Source organism: Panthera onca, chromosome B4 (genome assembly GCF_046562875.1).
Source record: "Panthera onca isolate mPanOnc1 chromosome B4, mPanOnc1 haplotype 2, whole genome shotgun sequence".
NCBI classification, from domain to species: Eukaryota; Metazoa; Chordata; class Mammalia; order Carnivora; family Felidae; genus Panthera; species Panthera onca.
In genome coordinates, this window is record NC_138345.1 from 13,560,668 (window position 1) to 13,582,617 (window position 21,950).

Consider the following 21,950-nt stretch of genomic DNA (forward strand, 5'->3'; position numbering starts at 1 on the left):
CCACTTAAAGTGTGACAGAGCAGCACAGGCATCACTTAGGGGCTTGTTAGAAAAGCAAAGTCTAGGGGCACCTGGGTGGCTCAGTCAGTTAAACATCCGACTTCGGCTCAGGTCATGATCTTGCAGTTGCTGAGTTCAAGCCCCACATTGGGCTCTATGCTGACAGCTCACAGCCTGGAGCCTGCTTTGGATTCTGTCTTCCTCTCTCTCTGCCCTTCCCCTACTTGTGCTCTCTCTAAAATGAATAAATGTTGAAAAAAAAAAAAAATTTTTTTTAAAAGAAAGAGAAGCAGTCTCAGCTCCCCCCCCCCCCCCACGCCCAGGCCTCCTGAATCAGAGTCCACATTTTAACAAGATCCCCCCCCCCCCCCGGGTGACTTCTGTGCACAGTTGGAAAGTTTCAGTGGCACTAACATAGAGTAAATGCTCTTTGAAAAGCCAGACCAAACATCATGGATTTGAATGAACTGCTGGGCCATGTTCTTATTACCTAGATTTATATCCTGAAAAAATGACACTGAAAAATATGCCCTGATTTTGAATTCAGACATCAAACTGCTTTCAAATGATAAGTTTCTGTTTTCAAATGATAAGTTTCCCAAAATGCACTAAAGAAAAACAAATATAAAGGTTACAAAAAGTAAACACCTAAATTTGGGCTTTTTAAAAATATAATTCATAATAAGGTAGAGTCATTTACACATTATGATCAAGCTGCCGAAATTCAGAAACAGGAACTCTTTTGGCCATGTATTACACTAAAGTTTTTTTATTCTCAATTTTAAGTTACTAACCACCATTTCTCTGACAAGTTCGGTTATGTCCTAGCTGCCCAACTGAAAATTTGTTTAGCTGTGCAGCATTTGAACCTGAAAATTATACTTTCAACATATACATTCAGTCTGGAAAATTTATCCTCCACTCACCAAAATGACTCCCAGTAAGTGCAATTCTTTATTTATTTTTTTAAATTTTTTTCCAGTTTTATTTATTTTTGAGAGAGAGAGCATGAGATGGGGAGAGGCAGAGAGAGAGGGAGACACAGAACCGGAAGCAGGCTCCAGGCTCCAGGCTGTCAGCACAGAGCCCGATGCGGGACTCAAACTCACGGACCGTGAGATCATGACCTGAGCTGAAGTCCAAGGCCCCACCGACCTGAGCCACCCAGGCACCCCTGTAAGCCCAATTCTTTAAATGAGCGAGACATTTTGAATCAGTAAGTCCAGGGAATTTTCAAATACTTTTTTAAAGCAGTATTTTAGATAAAATTTATATACAATAAAATGTCCAGATCTTAATTATACTACTGGATGAGTTTCACAGTCATATTCATCCATGTCACCACCACCCCAGTCAAGATATACGACATTCCCGTCACCCCAGAAAGTTCCCTTGAGCTGCTGTGCAGCCCTTCCCTGCCTCCACCTTCCATGCAGGAGTCAGCCTCTGTACACCGGGGTTCTTGCTCTTAGTGGCCAGAAAATAGAGCCAAGAACGATTTTACAATTGACAGCTGATAAAGAACCATAGAGCTCTATGTTGCCTGCAGGCCCTTTTCCCAGGCTTTAGCCCTCTGGCAAAAGCTTGTCTAACACGTGGTAGAAAGGAGTAGAAAACACCTTGAGCTTGGTTCAATCAACAGCCTGAGCGTTGATACGGTTTGCTGAAACGTTGGCTATACTTGCTTGGATTCTCCATCTATTTTCTTTCGGTAGGTTTAAATAGGTATTCTTTTGGGAAACCCTCATTTCAAGTAGTGCCTCCTGCCCTCCCACATCTGATACCAAACAGAGCCAGAATGTAGACTGATGTGCAGTTGAAAATACACAGTTTACTCTTCAAAATCTTTTGATTATGCCGTGTTATTGCTTAGGGTTGAAGGTGGGAGTTAGGTAAACCAAACATTGTTCTTTTACCCTAAACCAAAATATTTAATTAAAAGTTAGTGCACAGAGGGGGGACCTCTGGGCACTGTTTTCCTTCTTGGACTCAACTTCATCCATTTTTCAGTCGTTCGCGTTTCCCAATTTTAAGGAAACGGACGATGACATACATACAATCCTCCCAAACATTATGAGAAAGGCACTTTCAGGTTTTTGCACACTGCAAATGTAAGATGCCACTGATATTACATTTTAATTACAACCCCCGTAAGCAAGTCTTGATTGGTTGTATTAGCAAAACAAAAAGTATGAGACCACATACAGCGCAGCTCCCGGTTACTCCTAACCCACAAGTCCGTATCCTGCAGAGTCACTGTGTCTCCCATCAAGGGCGCGTGGGCGGCGCCCGAGGGTCAGAGCTCTGATTTGGGGGGCGCCGCTGCATACTTGGGGGCCAGTTCTGTGATCAGATCCACGTAGTCGGTTTTTTCCGCACAGGCTCTGCACTCCTCGCCCCAGCTGCGCAGTATCTGTTTCAGCTCCGCTACTCTCATCTTTGATAGGTCCACTGATGCCAGGTCCAACTGCTTTTCTAAACGACAGAAAGGGGTGGGGGGTGGGGGGGGGAAGCACATTTTTTAAAAAACCAAAACAACTGTGAAACACCTAGAAAGGCCAGTGGTGTTACTTATCTTAGTGCCGACTACCCTTTGTTCCAAAGTGGGAAACACTTCCAATTTCTATGGAAACCAAGATCTACCTAAGGAAAATGTGTTATCTACAAAGCTAGTGGCATCATTTGCGTTCTATTAAACTTGCTCTCCAGGAAATTATAACTTGCTCCAAGACAGGGGCGTGGGTAGCTTTGCAGTATTTGCGACCACTCCATGGCTTCTCAAGATCATAATTACCAAAACCACTGTGGCTGCCTCCTAATCGTTCTTCCCCAGGAAAAAAGAAGGGGATTGATAAACTGCAATGCCTTGGGGTGGCCTTGAGTGTGGCCGATCGAAAGCCCTCCGTCGTAATTAACTAGAAAGTGACGGTTCACTTTCTGTACGAAGATATGTCTGCATTAAAACAGAGGGGCACACCTATTACAAAGCACTGTCAAGAGTTTTTAAATACGAATGCAAAGAAACCAAAACGCGTGAATAAAATTAAGAACATTCTCATTGATCCTTAATTGTTTCGGTTCTCTGCTTGAACTCACTTGGTCCTCTGCCCCTACTGGGATTACAAAATCATCACAGCATTCCTTTCCGGTCCTTTGGGATATACCCACTTCTCTCATGCTAGTGCCTTAGTGCCGGCCAATCTGGTTCCTTACCTTCTTGCTATCGACTCTTGTTAACAACTAACTCCTGGAGAAAGACTACTGTTTTCATTTACAGACTATCTGCAGAAAATGTCAAGAACTCAACTACTTCTCTATTGCCAAACTCAAAAAGAAAAAGAAAAAAAAAATAAGCTCATCTATGACATACTCATAATTTCCCCATCAGAAAGAGGAAATTCTTTCCTTCCAGCGGCAAATCCCCTTCCCCCTGCCCCATGACAGGCATGTGCTTGAACATGGATACAATATTTAAGCTTGCTTATTAAACAATTGGTAGCAGCACAGGAGTTTTACAGCTTGACTTCTCTTGAGGAGCCCTTTCCTTTTTCCCTGCATAATAAACACGGCATTTAAAAGCCTTTTAACAACCTAACATAGTGGTCAAGTGATTTATCAAAAATTTCCAGTAAGTGTGCTCAAGTGTAAAAGTGGCACTTTATACTTAGGAATTAATTTAACCAAGGAGGTGAAAGATCTATACACTGAAAACTACAGTACTTTGATGAAATAAATTAAAGAGGACACAAATGGAAAGACATCCCATGTTCATGGATCAGAAGATTAATATTGTTACAATGCCCATCCTACCCCAAGCCATCTACAGATTTAATGCAATCCCTGTCAAAATTCCACTGGCATTTTTCACAAAAAAAAAAAAAAAAAAAAAAAAAAGAAAGAAAGAAAAAAAAAAGAAAGAAAAAAAAAAAAAACAACTCAATCTGTACGGAGACACTAAAGACCTAGATTAGCCAAAGCAATCCTCAGAAAGAACAAAGCTGGAAGCATCACACTTCCTGATTCCAAACCATACTACAAAGCTATAATAAAGCAGGGTGGTACCGGCATAAAAGCAGACACATACACATACCAGTGGAGTAGTATTGATGAGAGAGCATAAGGCAAGCTGAGGGCTGGGCACTACCTAACAATACCCCCTCCCCCCAGGTGGGATATGCGTGATATTCCTCAGGCACTCCTGGCTGCCCAAGAACAAAGGCAAAAAAAAAAAAAAAAAAAGCCAGTGGTAGAGCCAGTGATAGAGTTCACAGTCATGCGACACAGGAGTCTCCATCAGTTTATAGATGTTTTAGAAAATTACAAGAAAAAGGTAATCTTATCAATAGCTTAGCCTCCAGAAACCCATAGACTGACTCAGTTTCCTGGAGCATTAACATCACCCTCCCCTCCGCAGTGATATGGGGAACAAAGAAGAAGAAGAAAATATAAATGACATTAAATGTCTTTATAACCTGCAGCCCATTGACAAATACTTGAAGCAAATCCAGAGTAGAACATTTCTCCAGGAACTCCCTGGTGTCTTAATGTTAATGCCTTACTAGAGGGAAAATAACCTTAGCTTGACAATAGCAAAGCCTCAGGTATCTTAGGAGTCCTCTTTAGCATATCAACGTCTTTCTGGAGGCCTCCCTTTTGACTTTACCTCCCCCATCTTCATAGTATATAACCAGTCACTCTTCACAACCCCAATGCAGCTCTATCTGCCCACAGGTCCTGTCCCCATGCTTTAATAAAATCACCTTTTTGCACCAAAGATGTCTCAAGAATTCCTTCTGGGCCATTGGCTCCTGATCCGCACCATCACTCCAAAATCCCATCAGTATCAAAAGCCCAGAAATAAGCCCTTGCATATACGGTCAACTAAGATTTGACAAAGGAGCCAAGAATATGCAATGGGGAAAGAATAGTCTCTTCGATAAATGGTGTTTGGAAAACTGGATAACCACATGAAGAAAAATGAAACTGGACCCTTGGCTTTCACCACTCATGAATATTAACTTGAAATGGATTGAAGAATTAAACATCAGATCTGAAACTATAAAAACCCTGGAAGAAAACCTAGGGAAAGTCTCCTTGATATTGGTCTTGGCAGCGATTTTTTGGATATGACACCAAAGCACAACAACAAAATCAAAAATCAGTAAGTGGGACCATATCAAACTAAAAAGTTTCTGCACAGCCAAGAAGCCATCAACAAAATAAATAACAAGTTATGTAATGAGAGAAAATATTTGAAAATCATATATGTGATAAGGGGTGACTATCCAAAATATATAAAGAACTCATACAACTCTACAGCAAAAAAAATTTAAACAATCTGATCAAAAAATTGGCAGAGGAACTGAATAGACATGGACAGTTTTCCCAAAGAAGACATACAAATGGCCAACAGGTACATAATAAGGTGCTCAATGTCACTAATCATAAGGAACATGCAGAACAACACTACAATGAGATTTCACCTCACACCTGTTAAAATGGCTGTCATCAAAAACCTAAGAGACAGCAAGTATTGGAAATGATTTGGAAAAAATCACCGTTGGTGGTAGTGTAAGTTAGTACAGTCACTATGGAAAATGGTACGGTGGTTCCTTTAAAAATTAAAAGAACTACCAAGTGATTCAGCAATCCCACTTCTAGGTATATATCAAAAGAAAATGAAAACAGGATATGAAAGAGAGATCTGCACTCTCATGTTCGTTGCAGCATTTTTCAGAATAGCGAAGATATGGAAACAACCTAAGTGTCAATAGATGAATGGATAAAGAAGATGTGCTCTGTGTCTGTGTTTGATACAAACGTATATACATACAATGAAGTGTTATTCAGCCATGAGAAAAGAAATGCTGCTCGTTGCAACAATATGAATGGACTTTGAGCACATTATGCTAGGTGAAATAAGACAGAGAAAGACAAATACTCTATGGTATCACTTATACACAGAATGTCAAAAAGCCAGACTAACAGAAACAGAGAGTAGAATGATGGTTACCAGGGGCTGGGGGGTGGAGAAATTGGCCGAAGAGGTTGGCCAAAGGGTACAAACTCTGGGGATCTAAAATGTACATCGTGGTAATTATGTTAATAACGTTGTATTATACACTTGAAAGTTACTGAGAGAGTGCATCTTAAATGTTCTCATTACAAAAAAGGTATGGTTATCGTAAGGCATGATGGAGGTGTTAGCTAACACAGTGGTGATACTGCAATATATAAGTGTTTCAAATCGACATGGTACATGCCTTAAACTTACACAATGTTTATGTCAATTAAGTCTCAATAAATGAGGAAAAAATAAAAATAAAATAATAAAAGCTGACATTTTCAAACTTTTTTTTATTTGGAGGGTCAGCTACACTCTGTGCTCCCGAGAACGCTTATATTTTTATAGTGATCCCCATTCTTAAAAAAAAAAAAAAAAACAAGAAAGAGAGAGAGAGATAGCAAAAACCTTCTTTCGGGTCAAAAACCAAATGACACCTTTCTAATTGAAAACATGATCCACTCTACACTTACCTTGTTTGTTAATTTCATGGCTGACTTAACAAAATACCTTTAAACATAGAAGCTTTGATAGCTCAAATTATTAATATACCACAATTCAAAGACCCTGTTCAATCTCAACTTTCCTGCCAACAATAAGCTGGGAAAGAGAATTTAGAACTAGTAGTCCAGTCAAAATAAATGATTGAAAAAATAAATAAATAAATGATTGAGGGGGAGAAAAAACTTTCTTGCTAGTGTCAGTAGTATCTTTGAGTTTTTCTAGAGAACTTGGCTTCTGGCATTAATTTTAAAACAGGAAAAACTCTGTAACCCTAAAACAGTAAGGAAAATGTTGATACCAAAATTAAAGCTAGTTTATGGCTCCCCAAGGGCCTCTAGTGGCCATCACTGCGAAAACATTAGTAAGTATGTGTTTCTTCTCAATAATATCTGACTGATTTTTCTATTATTCAAGGAGCCAAGTAGGATCCCTTGAATATAGCAGACATTGCTCAAAATACATCTGGCAAATGAAAGAATCAGCATAGTTTGTCCCTTCTGTGAATATTGTTTATATGGACTCAGTGATTCCTGCCTCTACTTCATTACTTGGAAGCCAATAAAAATGGATGCCTTCCCCATAATCACTACCTTGGAGATGAGAGCCTGTCCTTGGCAAAAAAATTGAGAAATAGGTTGCCTTTGGTATCTTCCGAACTTAAACCTAGTTAAAGCCAGCTATGTTGCTCTGGTGCATAGGCATGTTACACAGCTATCTTGGAAAATAAGACCAAGGTAATTCAGAGTTGGATGCTAATTACTTAGGTAGTTTACAATACTACAGTGGATATGCAACATAAAAAAAAAAAATGACTTAAGCAAAAGAAATGAGTCTCGCCTGGTAGAATCTCAGGTGTTAAGGATAGACTAAGGGAGGGATGGCTTTTATCACACCTATTCAGTGTACCCAAAAGGCTGGCCCAGATACAAATCCTCAGTACTGTGTAAGAATAGATCTATATCTGTGGAATTCATAAGGCCAAGGATACTGTTTTAAATAGGACATCTTCTTCTGTTCTTCACTGTTTATTTTAGGCACCCTCGATAAGGTTACTTCATCAAGCAAAACCTGACTTGATGTGAATAACCTACTTCCTAAAATGTAAACCCGGCAGAATGACAGACGAATCTAGGGGAACAAGTCATAGTCGTATTTAAAACCGCAAAGTCCTGACATCACCTTGGAATCGATGCAGAGTTTTGCCTTAAGAGCTTACCATGAGTAGCTGCTCCCTTTACATTTTGAATTTTTCCTTGACAGACATAGTCGGCCTTGCCTTGGTGAGGTAAGAGATTAAACGTTGCTATCTGGGTTGGCGGTTCTACCTAGTGCTGATTGCGCTTTACTCCTTTCTGTTCCCCCAAAGGAGCTCGGATGTCGCTAGGCACCATTCAGCAGCCCAGCGACCTACTGGCCAGCGGAGAATGCCTTCTCTTCCCACATTCACGTTTTAGAAACAGGGCCCTCGGTGTAGAGAATTGGCAATGCTCTGGACATAGTGGAAAAATACATTTGACTCCATTATACCATATTTCAGCTCACAGATCTGGCTGTCCATCTTCTTAAGCTTCTCACAAATCTTTGTTGCAGGCATATGCACGCTCATTGGGCGAGCGACCTCACTTAGGATCTTTGTGGCTGCATCTTTCGTCGCTCCCAGATAATAGCACTGATGGAGAACAAAGATAATTTAGTGTCGCTGGGTGACGGAAAAAAGTTAATATAGTTCAGAGAAGTGAGAGAGAGGTTAACCTAGTTTTCATGGCCCAGCTATTAAATTTTAACCCCTGCTGACTAAGACACCAGAAAACAAATGATTCCATCCCCGTGATCATGTTAATTAGAAGTGCCCTGCGATTCACACGATGCTCAAAGACTAATAAGGGCTGACACTTGCTAAGTGTTTTCTCTGTGTCAGGTGCTGCTGCTCTCACTGCTCCCGGGGCTTTAAAGGTCTTAACTTAGTGAATTCTCACAACAATCCTGTGAAGTAAGTACTATAATTATCTCCATTTTACACCCAAGCCAACTGAAGGTCACCCAGCTGGCAAGCAGAAGAGACAGAATGGAAAAATCTACCATTGTGGCTCTAGAGTCCATACCCTTCCCCATCATGCTATGCTGCCTTCCCAGCTGCCCAACTTAAGCACTTTCATTTAAAAATATGAAACTTAATGGCACAAATAAATGCTGAGAGGTTTACAATGTGTCAGTGGTGAACAGTCAACAATGCAGATTTAACTGACAAATTGAACATGAAAATTCTAGGCGAAATGAATTGGCCTACAATTATCTGTAGTGAAGTGAAACACTATGTTGAAATAAGTCATCTTTGTATACTCAGAAAACACCATTATAAAATAATATGAAGAATTAGTTATGAATGATGTTATAAAAATGTTTTGATAGGTTTCACTAATAGTCTTTTTTTTCAATTTTTTTTAAATGTTTTTATTTATTTTTGAAGGAGAGAGAGAGAGACAGAGCATGAGCAGGGGAGGAACAGAGAGGGAGGGAGACACAGAAACCGAAGCAGGCTCCAGGCTCCAAGCTGTCAGCACAGAGCCTGACACGGGGCTCGAACCCACAAACTGTGAGACCATGACCTGAACCGAAGTCGGACACCCAACTGACCGAGCCACCCAGGCACCCCTGTAATAGTCTTGATAAGAAAGAGAAAGTCTACCCATTCAACCCAGGACAGAAATTTGTCATTAGGAATTTGTGTGAATTGACTTAAAACATGGAACTGGTTGCCTATGGTTTATTCAGAAAGCAAAATGAAACCAGATACGTTCTAGATGAAAATACATGAGTACACTTCACTGGAAGATCAATTTCTGCTTGCTATCTACAGTGAACATCCTTGAGGCAAGCATCTAAGCAGGAGACATTAAGACTAAGATGAGAATCGAAGCCATTAACACTTTTCTTCAAGCATAAGGGAAAAATGAAAGGTGAAAATGTACCATACCAGGCGGTTTTCTTTTCCTTTGACATCCAAGCAAAAGCTGACCAATTCCTTTTCTATGGTGTCCAGGGAAAAGCTGACTCCTCTGGCTATCAGGGAGTTATAGAATCGGTTCAGGAATTCTTTACATACTAGAAGAATCAAAGAAATTATGTATTTATGTTTAATATAACTATTACCACACCTATGTGGGTGTCCCACTCATCAAATAAAAAAGTTAAATATGATTCAACACATTATGACAATGGATTCAAATTGTAAGTAAGAATGGTTTGGGGCCAGGGGCACCTTGGTGGCTCAGTCAGTTAAGTGTCTGGATTTCGCCTCAGGTCATGATCTCATAGTTCATGGAATCAAGCACCACTCTCAGCACAGAGCCTGCTTGGGATTCTCTCTCTTCCTCTCTCTGCCCCTCCCCTGTTTGTGTGCTCTCTCTCTTTCTCTCAAAATAAATAAATAACCATTAAAAAAAAAAAAAAAAGAATGGTTTGGGGCCTATAGCTATTAACTTAGTATTGGGCCTTGAATAATACTTATTGAATCAATAAATGAATCAATCTTTGGAATCAAGTTGAACCTAAAATGAGAATTTTCCCTCAAAATTTAACCCTTAAAGAAAATATAGCTTTATGTAGGATATGATGCTTGGGACAGCTTTGTTTAAAGCACAGAGGAAAACCTGAATACATATCTTATATGAAACCCCTTGGTCGTCTGCATATGTCTGTATGTTCTATCATCATGGACCTACATGAAACTCCAAACTGAACAATCATATTCAATCTCAGCATCCAGAGCCAGCGAAGGGGTGGAGGGAGCTGAGAAGTGGCACAGGCAACAACAACAACCGTACTTAAGGTTGTACTTAACAGGTGTTAGCACTGTTCGAATGTATATTATTAACCCATTCAAGTCTCACAACAAAGTGTGGATATAATTGCATTACTATCCTTATTTTACAGATGAGATAGCTGAGTCAAAGAGTGGTCACTTAACTTGCCTAATAAGTGCTAGAGAGGGAATGAAATCCCTGCTCATCTGACCTGGGCCCTACACACTTAGCCAGTAGGTACCTCTGCCCTAGGAGGAAGCTGCTTTCCATGTGGCTTTCTCAGATGGGGCAAGTGTCTGGTCCAAGTAGGAAAGAAGAAAATGGAGGCCAGAAGCTTATGCTGGAAAACAGTGGCACTAGATTCAGAAAGAATTCTAGAGAGGGGCGCCTGGGTGGCTCAGCCGGTTGAGCGTCCAACTTCAACTCAGGTCATGGTTTTGCAGTTTGTGAGTTCAAGCTCCGCGTCGGGCTCTGTGCTAACAAACAGCTCAGAGCCTGGAGCCTGCTTCAGATTCTGTATCTCTCTCTCTCTCTCCCCCTCCCCTGCTCATTCTCTACCTCTCTTTGTCTCAAAAATAAATAAATGTTAAAAAAGAAAACTTAAAAAAAGAGAGAATTCTAGAGAAACATACTAAGGAAGAGTGGAGAGTGCTAAGGCCCTGGGTGCTCTCTATCCCTCTCTTGATTCATGGTATTAACAAAAACCAGGTAATGTGCTCTGTCCCCCATCCCTAATAATCAAGTGTCTGATTATCTAGCGGTCTGGTAAATGAGGCAAGATCTACCGATCACCCTAATATACAAACTAGACACCTAGTGTAGTTTAAACTATTGCATTTGATTAAGTTAATTTTTTTAATAAATATTTATTGAGCATCCTATGTACAAAGCACTTTAAGAGCCCCGCTAAAAGATAAAATGCAGGAAGAAGGAGGCAAAATCCAGAAAGGAGAAACACATCACAAGAAGTAATGTGAGAAAAGAGAATGGCAAGTGGGAGAAAAATCTAAATCAAGATTAACTATGTAAACAATAATAATGAGCATGTAGGGGTATAAACATAGGGTAAAATCCAAATGCAGGACAATCCCAACACATAAGATGGAAAATAAAGGAGAATTCACGTGAAACTTCCTAAGATCCTTTACCACCCAGGAAGAGGGTAGAGAAATATTCTTGTTAAGTCATAATAATTTTTAGCCAACTAATCATGTTAACAATGTAAGGGTAATAACTAAAAGTATAAGTAATATAAAGATTACTTTCAGATCAGTATTGGTGCAGGGCATGGGGAAGGATTGTTAAAACATTTATCAGTCCACTAGAAGGCAGGAAAGAGAAGAAAGAAAGAAAGAAAGAAAGAAAGAAAGAAAGAAAGAAAGAAGCACAATAAGTTTTTAAATACTCACAAAATTAAGTAGGAGAAAAACATCCAAATATATCACTGATTACAATAAGTATGAATGTATTAAACTCTCCTTTTTAGAACAGGATTTTTCAGAGTAAAACTATTAAAAATTCAATTATATGCTGAATATAAGAGTCACGTAAAAAGTATGAGGCTACAGCAAAGAGTTTGAAAAAACAAAAAACAACAAAATTGAAGAAACTTTAAAAATAAAAAGATATGCCTGAAAAAGGCTAACCAAAATCTACTTTAGCTCTGTAAAGCACTTTTTGAGAATAACAACAGTCACTACTAATCAGAAAATGAAGCACTTACCAGAAATACCAAAAAAATAAATAAAAAAAGTTCTGAACTAATGAACAGCCAATAACATAGCCTAATAATATAGAAAATCCTTATAGAATTATAAGAAGAAATTGACAAATTCACAATAAAAATAGATGGTTGAACACTCTCTCAGCAATTATTTGATCAAATCGACCAAAAGTTAATAAGGACATTAAACATTTGAGCACTATTCACAAATTTGACCTTATAACATATAGAACTCTTCTCCCCCAAATTAGAGAAATTCTTATTAAGAAAATATGCAATATTCACATTAATTTGCCAGGTAGTAAGCCAAAAAGCAGGTCTCAACAAGTACCAAAAACTCTGTACCAAGCAGGCCACCTTCCCTGAATATAATTAGAAATCAGTAACAAAAATAACATGATACAACTCAGTGTCCATCCTCTTGTATGCCTGGAAATTTTTTAAATACACACTTCTAACTAACCCATGGGTCAAAGAAAAAGTAGTGATAGGAATGTCCAATTTTTAGTACTTAATTCCAATAAAAATGCTGTATATAAAACTTAAGGACTATAGTTAAGTCAGTACTTCTAAGGAAATTCATAACATAAAGTATGTATCTTTCAGTAAAAAAAATGGAAAATTAATGATTAAGCATTCAACTTAAGTTTTTAAAAGAAAACCAAACCAATAGACTACCTGATGTAGTTAACATGTTCAGAGATGATTTTCAGTTCTATCAGGAAAAAAAAAAAAATGTGAAGATAAATTAATGATTGAAATAAAAATTATTCAAAGAAAAATTGAGGCTAGTTTCAATTCAAGGGGAGAAAGATGTTCATGAAAGATGAAATCTTGGTGCACTAGATAACTCACCTGTGAATGATATTTATGTGGGCACGACAATATAAACCCTGAGATTTATTTTTATCCAAAATGGTGATATAAATGTATGTAAAATGGGGGCGCTTGGGTGGTTCAGTCGGTTAAGTGTCCAACTCTTAATTTCAGCTCAGGTCATGATCTCATGGTTTGTGGGAATTGAGCCCTGAATCAAGCTCCTCACTGACAGCACAGAGCCTCCTTGGGATTCTCTCTCTCTCTCCCTCTGGCTTCTCCCACCCACCGTTTCTCTCTCTCTCTCTCAAAATAAATAAACATTTAAAAAATGTATATAAGATGGGGGAATGGGTGTGCAGGAGACAGACGTGGGTGGGTATAATAGATCTAAAACTTCATTTTCCATAGGTAACTAAAACTGCAAACCTGAAAAAGAACACTTTGAGCAGTTTAGTTAGATTAATAAAGATATGTGTCAGGGACATCTGGGTGGCTCAATCTGTTAAGCATCCGACTCTTGATCTCAGCTCAGGTCATGATCTCACAGTTTGTGAGTTCGAGCCCCATGTCAGGACAGAGCCTACTTGGGATTCTCTTTCTCCCTCTCTTCTGCCCCTCCCCCCCCCCAACTAAATAAATAAACTTTAAAAAATAAAAATAATAAAATTAGAATAGTAATGCAATTTATTATATGATCATCTCAATAGATGTGTATGTGTTTGATTAAATCCAGTTTTGGCTCATGATTAAAGTATGACACATACAGACACATAGCAAACTCAGACTAGAAAAAAACTACATTAAGTTGACAAAGTATGTCCACAAAAACTCTACAGCAAGTGTCCTACTTAGCAATAAAATGATCCTTTATCAACACTTGTATTCAATATAGAACTGGATGTCTTAGCTCACAGAACAAATGTTTATTTAGAAAGGAAAAAAATTTTATCATTTGCAAATTATATGATTGTCTCTGTAGAAAAACATTCTTAATAAGGAGAACATTATGCAAAATTGCTGAATTTCAGAGTGATAAGAAGACATGATGAGGAAACTGCAAATTTAAAATAAGGTATAATTTACAATCATGATAAAAATTCTAGTGTAACCAGGAATAAATTTAATGAAATGTATCAAAGCTTTAGAGGAAAAATTACAAAACTTGATCAAAACTTTAAAGTAGACCTCAGAAATGAGAAGATAAAGCCTTGTTGTTCATGGATGGAAAGATTCAATATTATGGAGGATAATCATTTTTTTAATGTTTATTTATTTGGAGAGAGAGAGAGAGAGCACACGCACACCAGCAGGGAAGGGGCAGAGAGAGAAGGAGAGAGAGAATCCCAAGCTCCATGCTCAGCAAGGAGCCCAATGCAGGGCTCAATCTCACAGCCACAAGATCATGACCTGAGCCGAAATCAGGAATCAGATGCTCCACCAACTGAGCCACCCAGGCGCCCTGAGAGGGTAATTATTTTTAAATAAATCTGTACATTTCACGTTATTCCAATCAAAACCCCAATAGGACTTTTATAGATTTGACAACCTGGTCCAAAAATACATACGAAGAAACAAGAGCAAATCAAAGCCAAGAAGTGTTTGAAGAAGAAAAAAAGGGGGAAGTTGGTGGAGTAGACGTTATCAGATATCAAGATTCATTTCTAGAGCTACAGCACTGAAAACACTGTGGGAATGGCACAGAAACAGACCAAGAGAATCAGTATAGAAACAGATGCACAAATAGAGTCTAGAAACAAATAGACACCTTTAGAGGAGGTTGGTATAGGATGGAAGTGATGCTAAAAATCAATGGATGGAAAAAATGGACTGGTCAATAAATGATATTAAGACAACTTACTGCGGAAAAAGATAAGACTTAGATCTCTACCTAAAACGACACACGAACCTGAACCCCAGGTGAATGAATAGAGATTTATATGGGAAGAGCAATACTACAAAACCTCTAGAAGAAAAACCAGGGAAGCATCTTCATGACATTAGCATGGAGAAAGATTTCTTAAAGGTCCCAAAACACAGATCATACATTTGGTGACAGCAAAATTGAACACTTTTGTAATGCCAAAAAAATCATAAACAAAAGATAAGACAGGCCACCAGCTGGAGGAAGATATTTACAACTTCTATAACTGACTAAAGATTAATATCTAGAAGACATGAAAAATCCCTATGGTCATATTCTTAGGTCCAGTCATTACCAATGAGTATAACCTCTATAATCTCAGCTGAAACGTCCCGTTGTCTGACCATCACTCCTATCCTCCCAGCTCATGTCCTCTAACACCCAACACCCACCCACACATACAATCCATTGATTTTTCCACCTTGTCACCACGCTTCCTTACGCAGCTTAGGTTCTATGGTCAACAGTGTAATTGCTCCTTTGCACACAAATTCAACTCCCTTGCATCTCCCTCCCTTGCTGTATGCACCCAGCAAAACCCCAACCCTGGTTCAAACCATCTCTCCACCCAGTTTGTACCTATGCTGGCTGCACGTGGCTGGAGGAAATAACACAGTGGTGCCCGTTGGTCTTTAAATTCATGACCACTAACTTCCAGTGAGCCATCAGAGCTACTCAACAACCCTACTCCATTGACCATTCTCACACTACATCCCACACCCCAAGGGATGATTGCAAAGCTTCTCTCTCCTCAAACCTTGTCTGATACCTCCACTCCCACCTCATGATCCTACATCCTATTTCTCTGAGAGGACAAAAGCAACAGGAGGGAACTCTCCTGCTTCTGCCACCACACCTACCACACCTGTCCTTGCATGTTCTGTCTTAATTCTGTGAATGAGCTTTGCCAAACCTGCTACTTGCCAAGGAGATCCTATCAACTCCCTGCTCCTGCGTTCTGGCCTCTCCCTCCGGTCTCCTTTCCCATTGGCCCACGACATGCTGTTACTTCTCACATCTTAGAAACAACAAGAAACTCTCCCAACACCACATCCCCCGTCACCACAAAATACCACCCGATTCCCCCACTTGTCTTTAACAAAAACGCTTAAAGAATGTTTGTGGTTTCCAAGTCTCTCCTCTCTTCCTCTCCCTGACACTCCCCACACCTAGTTTAAAGTCAATGAGTTATAAAAGGTTTGTTGTGAACAACAGAGTCCTTGACCTCCCCTTCACACTTGATTATTTCTTTGCTGCTTATTTTGTCCTGCATGACACTTAGAGTCACTTGAAATGTATTTGTGGAGATTATTTGAGACCGAAAATGAAGATGCCTTACGTCCATAAAGGGATTGTGTTCATATTTATCAGGCTTAGGAGCCACTAGCTGGGGAATACTTTAAACTAAATGGATAGCTTGATAATTTTTTGGACCCCTGATGTGAATTTTTTTAATGTTTACTTATTTTTGAAACAGAAAGAGAGCGCAAGCAGGGGAGGGGCAGAGAGAGACAGAAACACAGAATCCGAAGCAGGCTCCAGGCTCCAAGCTATCAGCACAGAGACTGACATGGGGCTCGAAACCCCGAACCACGAGATCATGAGTTAAGCCGAAGTCGGATGCTTAACCGACTGAACCATCCATGTGAATTTTAGCTGTAAACCCAACGGAGAACATTTTGTGATTATAATCTCTCAGAAATATATTTATTCCTTTCTTCTCTTCTGGTCAGTGTCAAGGAAATTTTCCTTACAGTCTCTGTGGGCAGGGATGGGTTAGATTTATTGTTTGTCTGAGGGAGTAACGCTTTGGAAACCCCAGATTAACAGAGAAGAACATCCCAGTAGACTCCCCCTTTAAAACAAGTCTTGGGCTTTGACTTCTGTCCTCCTCATACCAAAGATTAGCTTTACTTTGGCCAGTGTCATCCAGGCAAAATGACCATAAACTCCGTTTACCATTCAGGATTGCTTCTTCCCCTTTAATTTTGCCCTAGCAAGTCTTTTTATCTTGTCAGCTCTTTGTTCCTTTATGATATTTTTATATTTGCTCCTGCATTGTTAGAATTTCTTGGCCAGAGGATTGCTATAATCTGACCCACTGAATTCCCAACATTCTAACCAGATTCTTTAAAAATATAAGTCAAATTATGCTACTGCATCCACTCAAAACCTTCCTATGGTTTTCCATATCACTCAGAGTCTAATCCAGTCTTTAGATTGTCCCGCAGGCCCTGATGACCCGACTTTCTACTGCTTCTCACCCCTCAGCTTCTGTCACCTCTCCCACTGACGCCATATTGCTCTGTCCTCAGTGAAGAACTCAATTGGATGTGAGGCATGTATTTTTTGGGTGAATAAAAGAGCTCCTGCATATCTGTAAGAAAAACACAGTCCAGTAGGGAAAAGTTAAGTTGGAAATACATATAACTTATCACCCAGCAATTCTTGTTCTTTGACCTAGAGAAATCATCACATATGTGCTCAGGGAGACATGTATAAGAATATTCAGAGCACCGTTGCTTAAAATTATGTAAAAGTGGGAAGAACCTAACAGAACCTCAGAGAGAGAATAGTTACACAAACTGTATTTCACTCAAAAAGTGGAATTCTAGAGACAAGTTAAAAAGAATGAACCACATCTATAGTTATTAATGTACATAACTGCCCCAAAATAATGTTGAGTGAAAAAAGTTGCACATAAGTATGTACAATGTACAATCATATACATGTAAGATCACAAAAAATTACATAGATTATTTGTGGATACATACATTTATAGTAAAAGCTCTTTAAAAATGGGAAAGAAAGTCACGTTAAGTTCAGAACAGACATTTCTCCTGGAAAGGATGGAAAGAAAACGGTAGCTAAAGCCATTGTATTTTATTTTTTTAAAGACAGAGAATGGTAGCAAATGTAGCGAATTATTAACATTTAATCAATCTAGATCCTAAGTATATGTTATATAAATGTTTTCTGTATGTTTGAAATATTTCTGAATTTATGTTAAAAACTCACCACAATATCTTTGACTCTCACAAAAATCCCCAACATGCTCAATACAATATCTGGTAATATTGGGACACCCGTGTGGCTCAGTCGATTAAGCGTCCCACTTCGGCTCAGGTCGTGATCTCACAGTTCATGAGTTCGAACCCTGCATCAGGCTCTGTGCTGACAGCTCGGAGCCTGGAGCCTGCTTCAAATTCTGTGTTTCCCTCTCTGGCTGCTTCTCCCCCGTTCATGCTCTGTCTCTCTCTCAAAAATAAATAAACATTAAAAAAAATTTTAATTATTAAAAACATTTGGTAGTATTAATGAAATTGAATTTAGAATTTTAAAGTGTCATCACAGATCAATTAAGCAATTATCAGTCAGGGCCCAAAAGGAAAAAACAGTATTTTAAAAATAGCATAATGCCACCTGCAGGAAAAGAGCTACAATTTTTTCAGAAAGATAATGATAAATGTTTAGAGTCAGTTTAGTGGAATAATTAAACTACCAGTGGGCTAGAAACATTATTTTCAACAGTTCCATCCACACCTTCTAAAACTGAAGTCAATCCCACATTATTTGCTTGATTTGGGAGGGGAAAAAATTAAAAAGACACCACATTAGTCTTGGTGCAAGGCTAAGGGAGAATTACTATCTACAAACATAACACATGTTATGAGGAGTTAAGAGTTTTAAGAATAGCCAGAACTTCCTAAATAATTTGTATACAACTTCATTGTTCCAATTTTATTTGTAAAATTTCCTTAAATAATTTAGTTCCCAACACCACACCAGAAAGGAGTATAGGTAGTAATTCAGTGCATGGGGCTCGGAAGCCAGACCCGCTGGGTCCAAATCCTGGCTTTACTAATTATAATTACTAGCTGTGTGACTTTGGGTCTTTCACTGTTGAATCATCTGACAATCTCATTGCCATTCCTATGAAGGTCATCAGTCTTTTTTCTCTGGCTGTGTTTGAGATTTTCTCTTTTTTTCCTTCTTTCTCTCCCAATGATTCATTTGGAGACAATTTCTTCAATCTTTTTACTAATTCTTTTATCAGCTATATTTCATCTGCTGTTAATCCCTTCAATTTCTATTTGTAGATGTTTAATCTGGTATTTTTCCAAATATGGGTGGACATTTTAAATAGTCTTTTACCCTTTATTCATATGTTCAGTCCCTTCCTTTCTTTCTTTAAACATCATAAATGTATTTTCTATTCTGTGCCTGATAATTCCAGTACCTGAAGCCTTTCCACTAATCTCTGCGTTGTGTCTCCCACTAGTCTCCACTTTTCTGAATGTGAGCTTTATTTTTTAGACTTTGACTCTCAGAATTATTTGCAGACTGGGCTAAAGGTGGATTCCTACAGGCAAGAGCAACATCTGCTGATGCCTGCTTAACATCCCTTTAAAGTAAAATTTCAGTTTGAGATGCTTCAGACTACTCAGGTTGTGTGCATTTGGGCCTCCATGCATTTGCAGGCTATGTTGTGATTATGAGTTATCTGGACACATTTTTGTTTTCCCTTTTGGTACAAAGTTCAAGAACCACAAGTCCTTTTAGTCTCTAATGATGGGGGTAGAGTTGTGGTTATTTCCAGGTCACCTTTTAAAATGAAGGTCTAACTCTTTGGGGTTCCAAATGAATTGGGGGAGAACCTACTATTACATTCCTACCTTGGGAAGGTCCTGGGCTTTGTCTTCATTCTCTTTATTTTACCAAAGCCATGAAAACCTAAATTAAGATTGTCTAGGTAACAAATGCCCTCATGGCAAAAGCCATCTTTCTGCTCCTTTTCCTTCTTTTAGTTTCCACTTCCACCTTGGCTTTGGCCTCTGGGTATGCCTTACTAAGGTACACTTAAAAAATATTTTTACATTTTTATTTTATCCAGTGTTTTCAGCTAGAGGAACAGTCATGTTCTCTTTTAGAGCTTGAAGTCCTACTTGTTCTTAATGCTGTTAATAGGAACAGAACATTAAATAGAACAGCCTCTCATTCATGTTTTTAACAAATATTCATTGAGCAATTATTAAGTACCAGACGGTGGTCTAGGCTGTTGAAAAACAAAGTCCTTACCCTCAAGGATTACATTCTGGGGGAATAAATAAAAGTATCTTGTGGCTGCGAAGAAAAAGAAACATGGTAATGAGGATAGAGGGTGACAAAGTCATACTATTATCCTAAATGGATGGCCAAAGAAAACCTCTTAGATAAACTATTTGAGCAGAGACCTTAGTTAAGGGAGAGAAAAAATTAGTGGACTGCCTGGGGTAGAACTCTCCAGGCAGGGCAGTGCAAAGGCTTTACTGCAGGAGTGACCTGGGTGGGTCCAAGAACAGTCAGGGCACCAGACTGGTGGAAGCAGACTGAGCAAGAGGGGCAAAGACAGTAGAAAATGAGGTCTAGTCAGACACGCAATAATCACAATATGCTTTAATAAATCCAGGAAAGATGGCATAAGCTTCACATTTAATAAGTCCAGATGCTCTGGCTTATCTGAAATGTTTTCAGGTAGACACTCCAGAAATTAAATCGGTAAGTAATCAAATCAGTTGTTAATGTCTCACAAATTCTGCTTTAAATGTACAGGACACAGTTATAAGAGATCTTTAAGCAAAATTATAACCTAGCTGAACAATTATCTATATCTATACAAAGTTTTAAAATAACATCGTGTAGATCTTTTAAATTTCTGAAGAGAAGTTTAATTATTGCAGGGCCGACATAAAACTGGACTCCAACCCTTAAGACTTCATTAAGTTACTATACAAACTACGGTCATCCAGTATTCAGTGTATATTGTGACCCTATAATTTCCTGGTAAGTAGGGATAGAGTCCCAAGGTCATAAACAAGTGAGGAGAATATACACTTATATAAATTATTTCAGTGAATGAAAAATGGAAGTGTTACAGTAGACCAGAAGCAAGGGGCTAGCATAGCTAGCATAGCTATTATCTTCTTTGATCTTGTTAACCACCCTCTGAAGTAGGTATTAGCGCTCTGATTTTGCAAGGGAGAGGCATGGGGGGCGGGGGGGCGGGGGGTGCACAACCTAGATTCACGTGTCCAGACTGCAAGTGCACAGCTGAGGTTCTGCCAACAGAAAAGGAATCATTGCTGGGTATTCCTCTTCAGGAGTTAATGTACTCCTTTGTAAAGCAACTTTTCTCTGTAAAGCCCTAAACAAACGTTAGTTACGTTCTCTGGTTTAAGCCACCTCAACTCAATTACAGACAATTTAGCGTTTTATTTTTCTTTTGGGAATCAGACATTTAAATTTGAAAGACATCTGTGCAGGGAGAGGCCAGTCGCGCCCGTCAGCTGCAGCAGAACCAATGCAGAGCGTCAGGGTCTTCGGAAGCTAGGGGGTCTGCACAAGATCTAATCCAAATCCAAACCCTCCACCTTTGACCGCAGTTCAATAACCTCAAAACCAGAACGCGGCCTCAAGGTATCACTGGGCCAGGATCGAAGTTTTGCCCAGGCTTGGGAGAAGGCGATGGGAAACCAGGAACTGGGCCTACATTTCCGGAGTTAAATGTTATTTATAGCCCAGGCCGGGAGAAGCCAAAGCCGACAACAGCTGCGCTGCAGCGCGGTGCCACCGCCATGCAAGCAGGTCTCACACCGCTCACCTTCACAGTCGGCCCCGGCCTCCTGGCCCAGCACCGGCCCCAGGTTAGAGACCCAAAGCCCGGCATAAAAGGCCACCATCGCGGCTGGGCCCGCGCACCGCATGCTGAGCCAGCCGCTCCAAACGCCTCGCCACCTGCGTCCACCAACAGCCACGCTGCTGTCGGCCCGGGCTGTTACAGGACGCAGAAGAGCCCGGCTAGTGGTTGGGAAAAAAATCTGCCCGGAGTTGCTAGGACAAGTGACGCAACTCAATCGGCAGTTTCCATTGGCTTCCAGGAAAGGGCCTAGAAAGAGTCCGCGCCCCTTCCAGTCCCTCCCTCACTGGAGCATGCGCACTATCGCCCACGCTGTGCTTTTCCGGTAGGGCGGGGGATTGGGGGACGCACTGAAGCTATTCGCAGACAGTCCGAGAGGAAAGGCGAAACCTTCACGCTGATTGGCGGCGACGCGGGAGGCCGGGGCGGATGGACGGGAC

The 21,950-nt window shown here is 39.7% G+C and overlaps 1 protein-coding gene across 1 annotated transcript; it reads right to left on the minus strand.

Moving 5' to 3' along the window:
* Positions 1 to 1,811: 1,811 nt before the first annotated feature.
* Positions 1,812 to 21,903, minus strand: CDNF (cerebral dopamine neurotrophic factor). The gene is made up of 4 exons (XM_060659287.2): positions 21,475 to 21,903; positions 9,543 to 9,670; positions 8,096 to 8,237; positions 1,812 to 2,475 (listed from the first exon to the last, which is right to left on the minus strand). Exons 1-4 carry the CDS (start codon positions 21,575 to 21,577, stop codon positions 2,297 to 2,299), a joined length of 552 nt encoding a protein of 183 aa, XP_060515270.1. The 5' UTR covers positions 21,578 to 21,903; the 3' UTR covers positions 1,812 to 2,296.
* Between the last annotated feature and the right edge of the window lie 47 nt (positions 21,904 to 21,950).

Bases quoted from the DNA above. Each gene is read 5' to 3' on its own strand.
- CDNF (XM_060659287.2), bottom strand. From the start codon at position 21,577: ATGCGGTGCGCGGGCCCAGCCGCGATGGTGGCCTTTTATGCCGGGCTT. The intron at 8,238-9,542 runs GTATGGTACATT...GTTCTCCATCAG, and splicing joins AAGGAAAAGAAAACCGCCTG to TGCTATTATCTGGGAGCGAC. The intron at 2,476-8,095 runs GTATAATGGAGT...TCTGTCGTTTAG, and splicing joins GATCTGTGAGCTGAAATATG to AAAAGCAGTTGGACCTGGCA.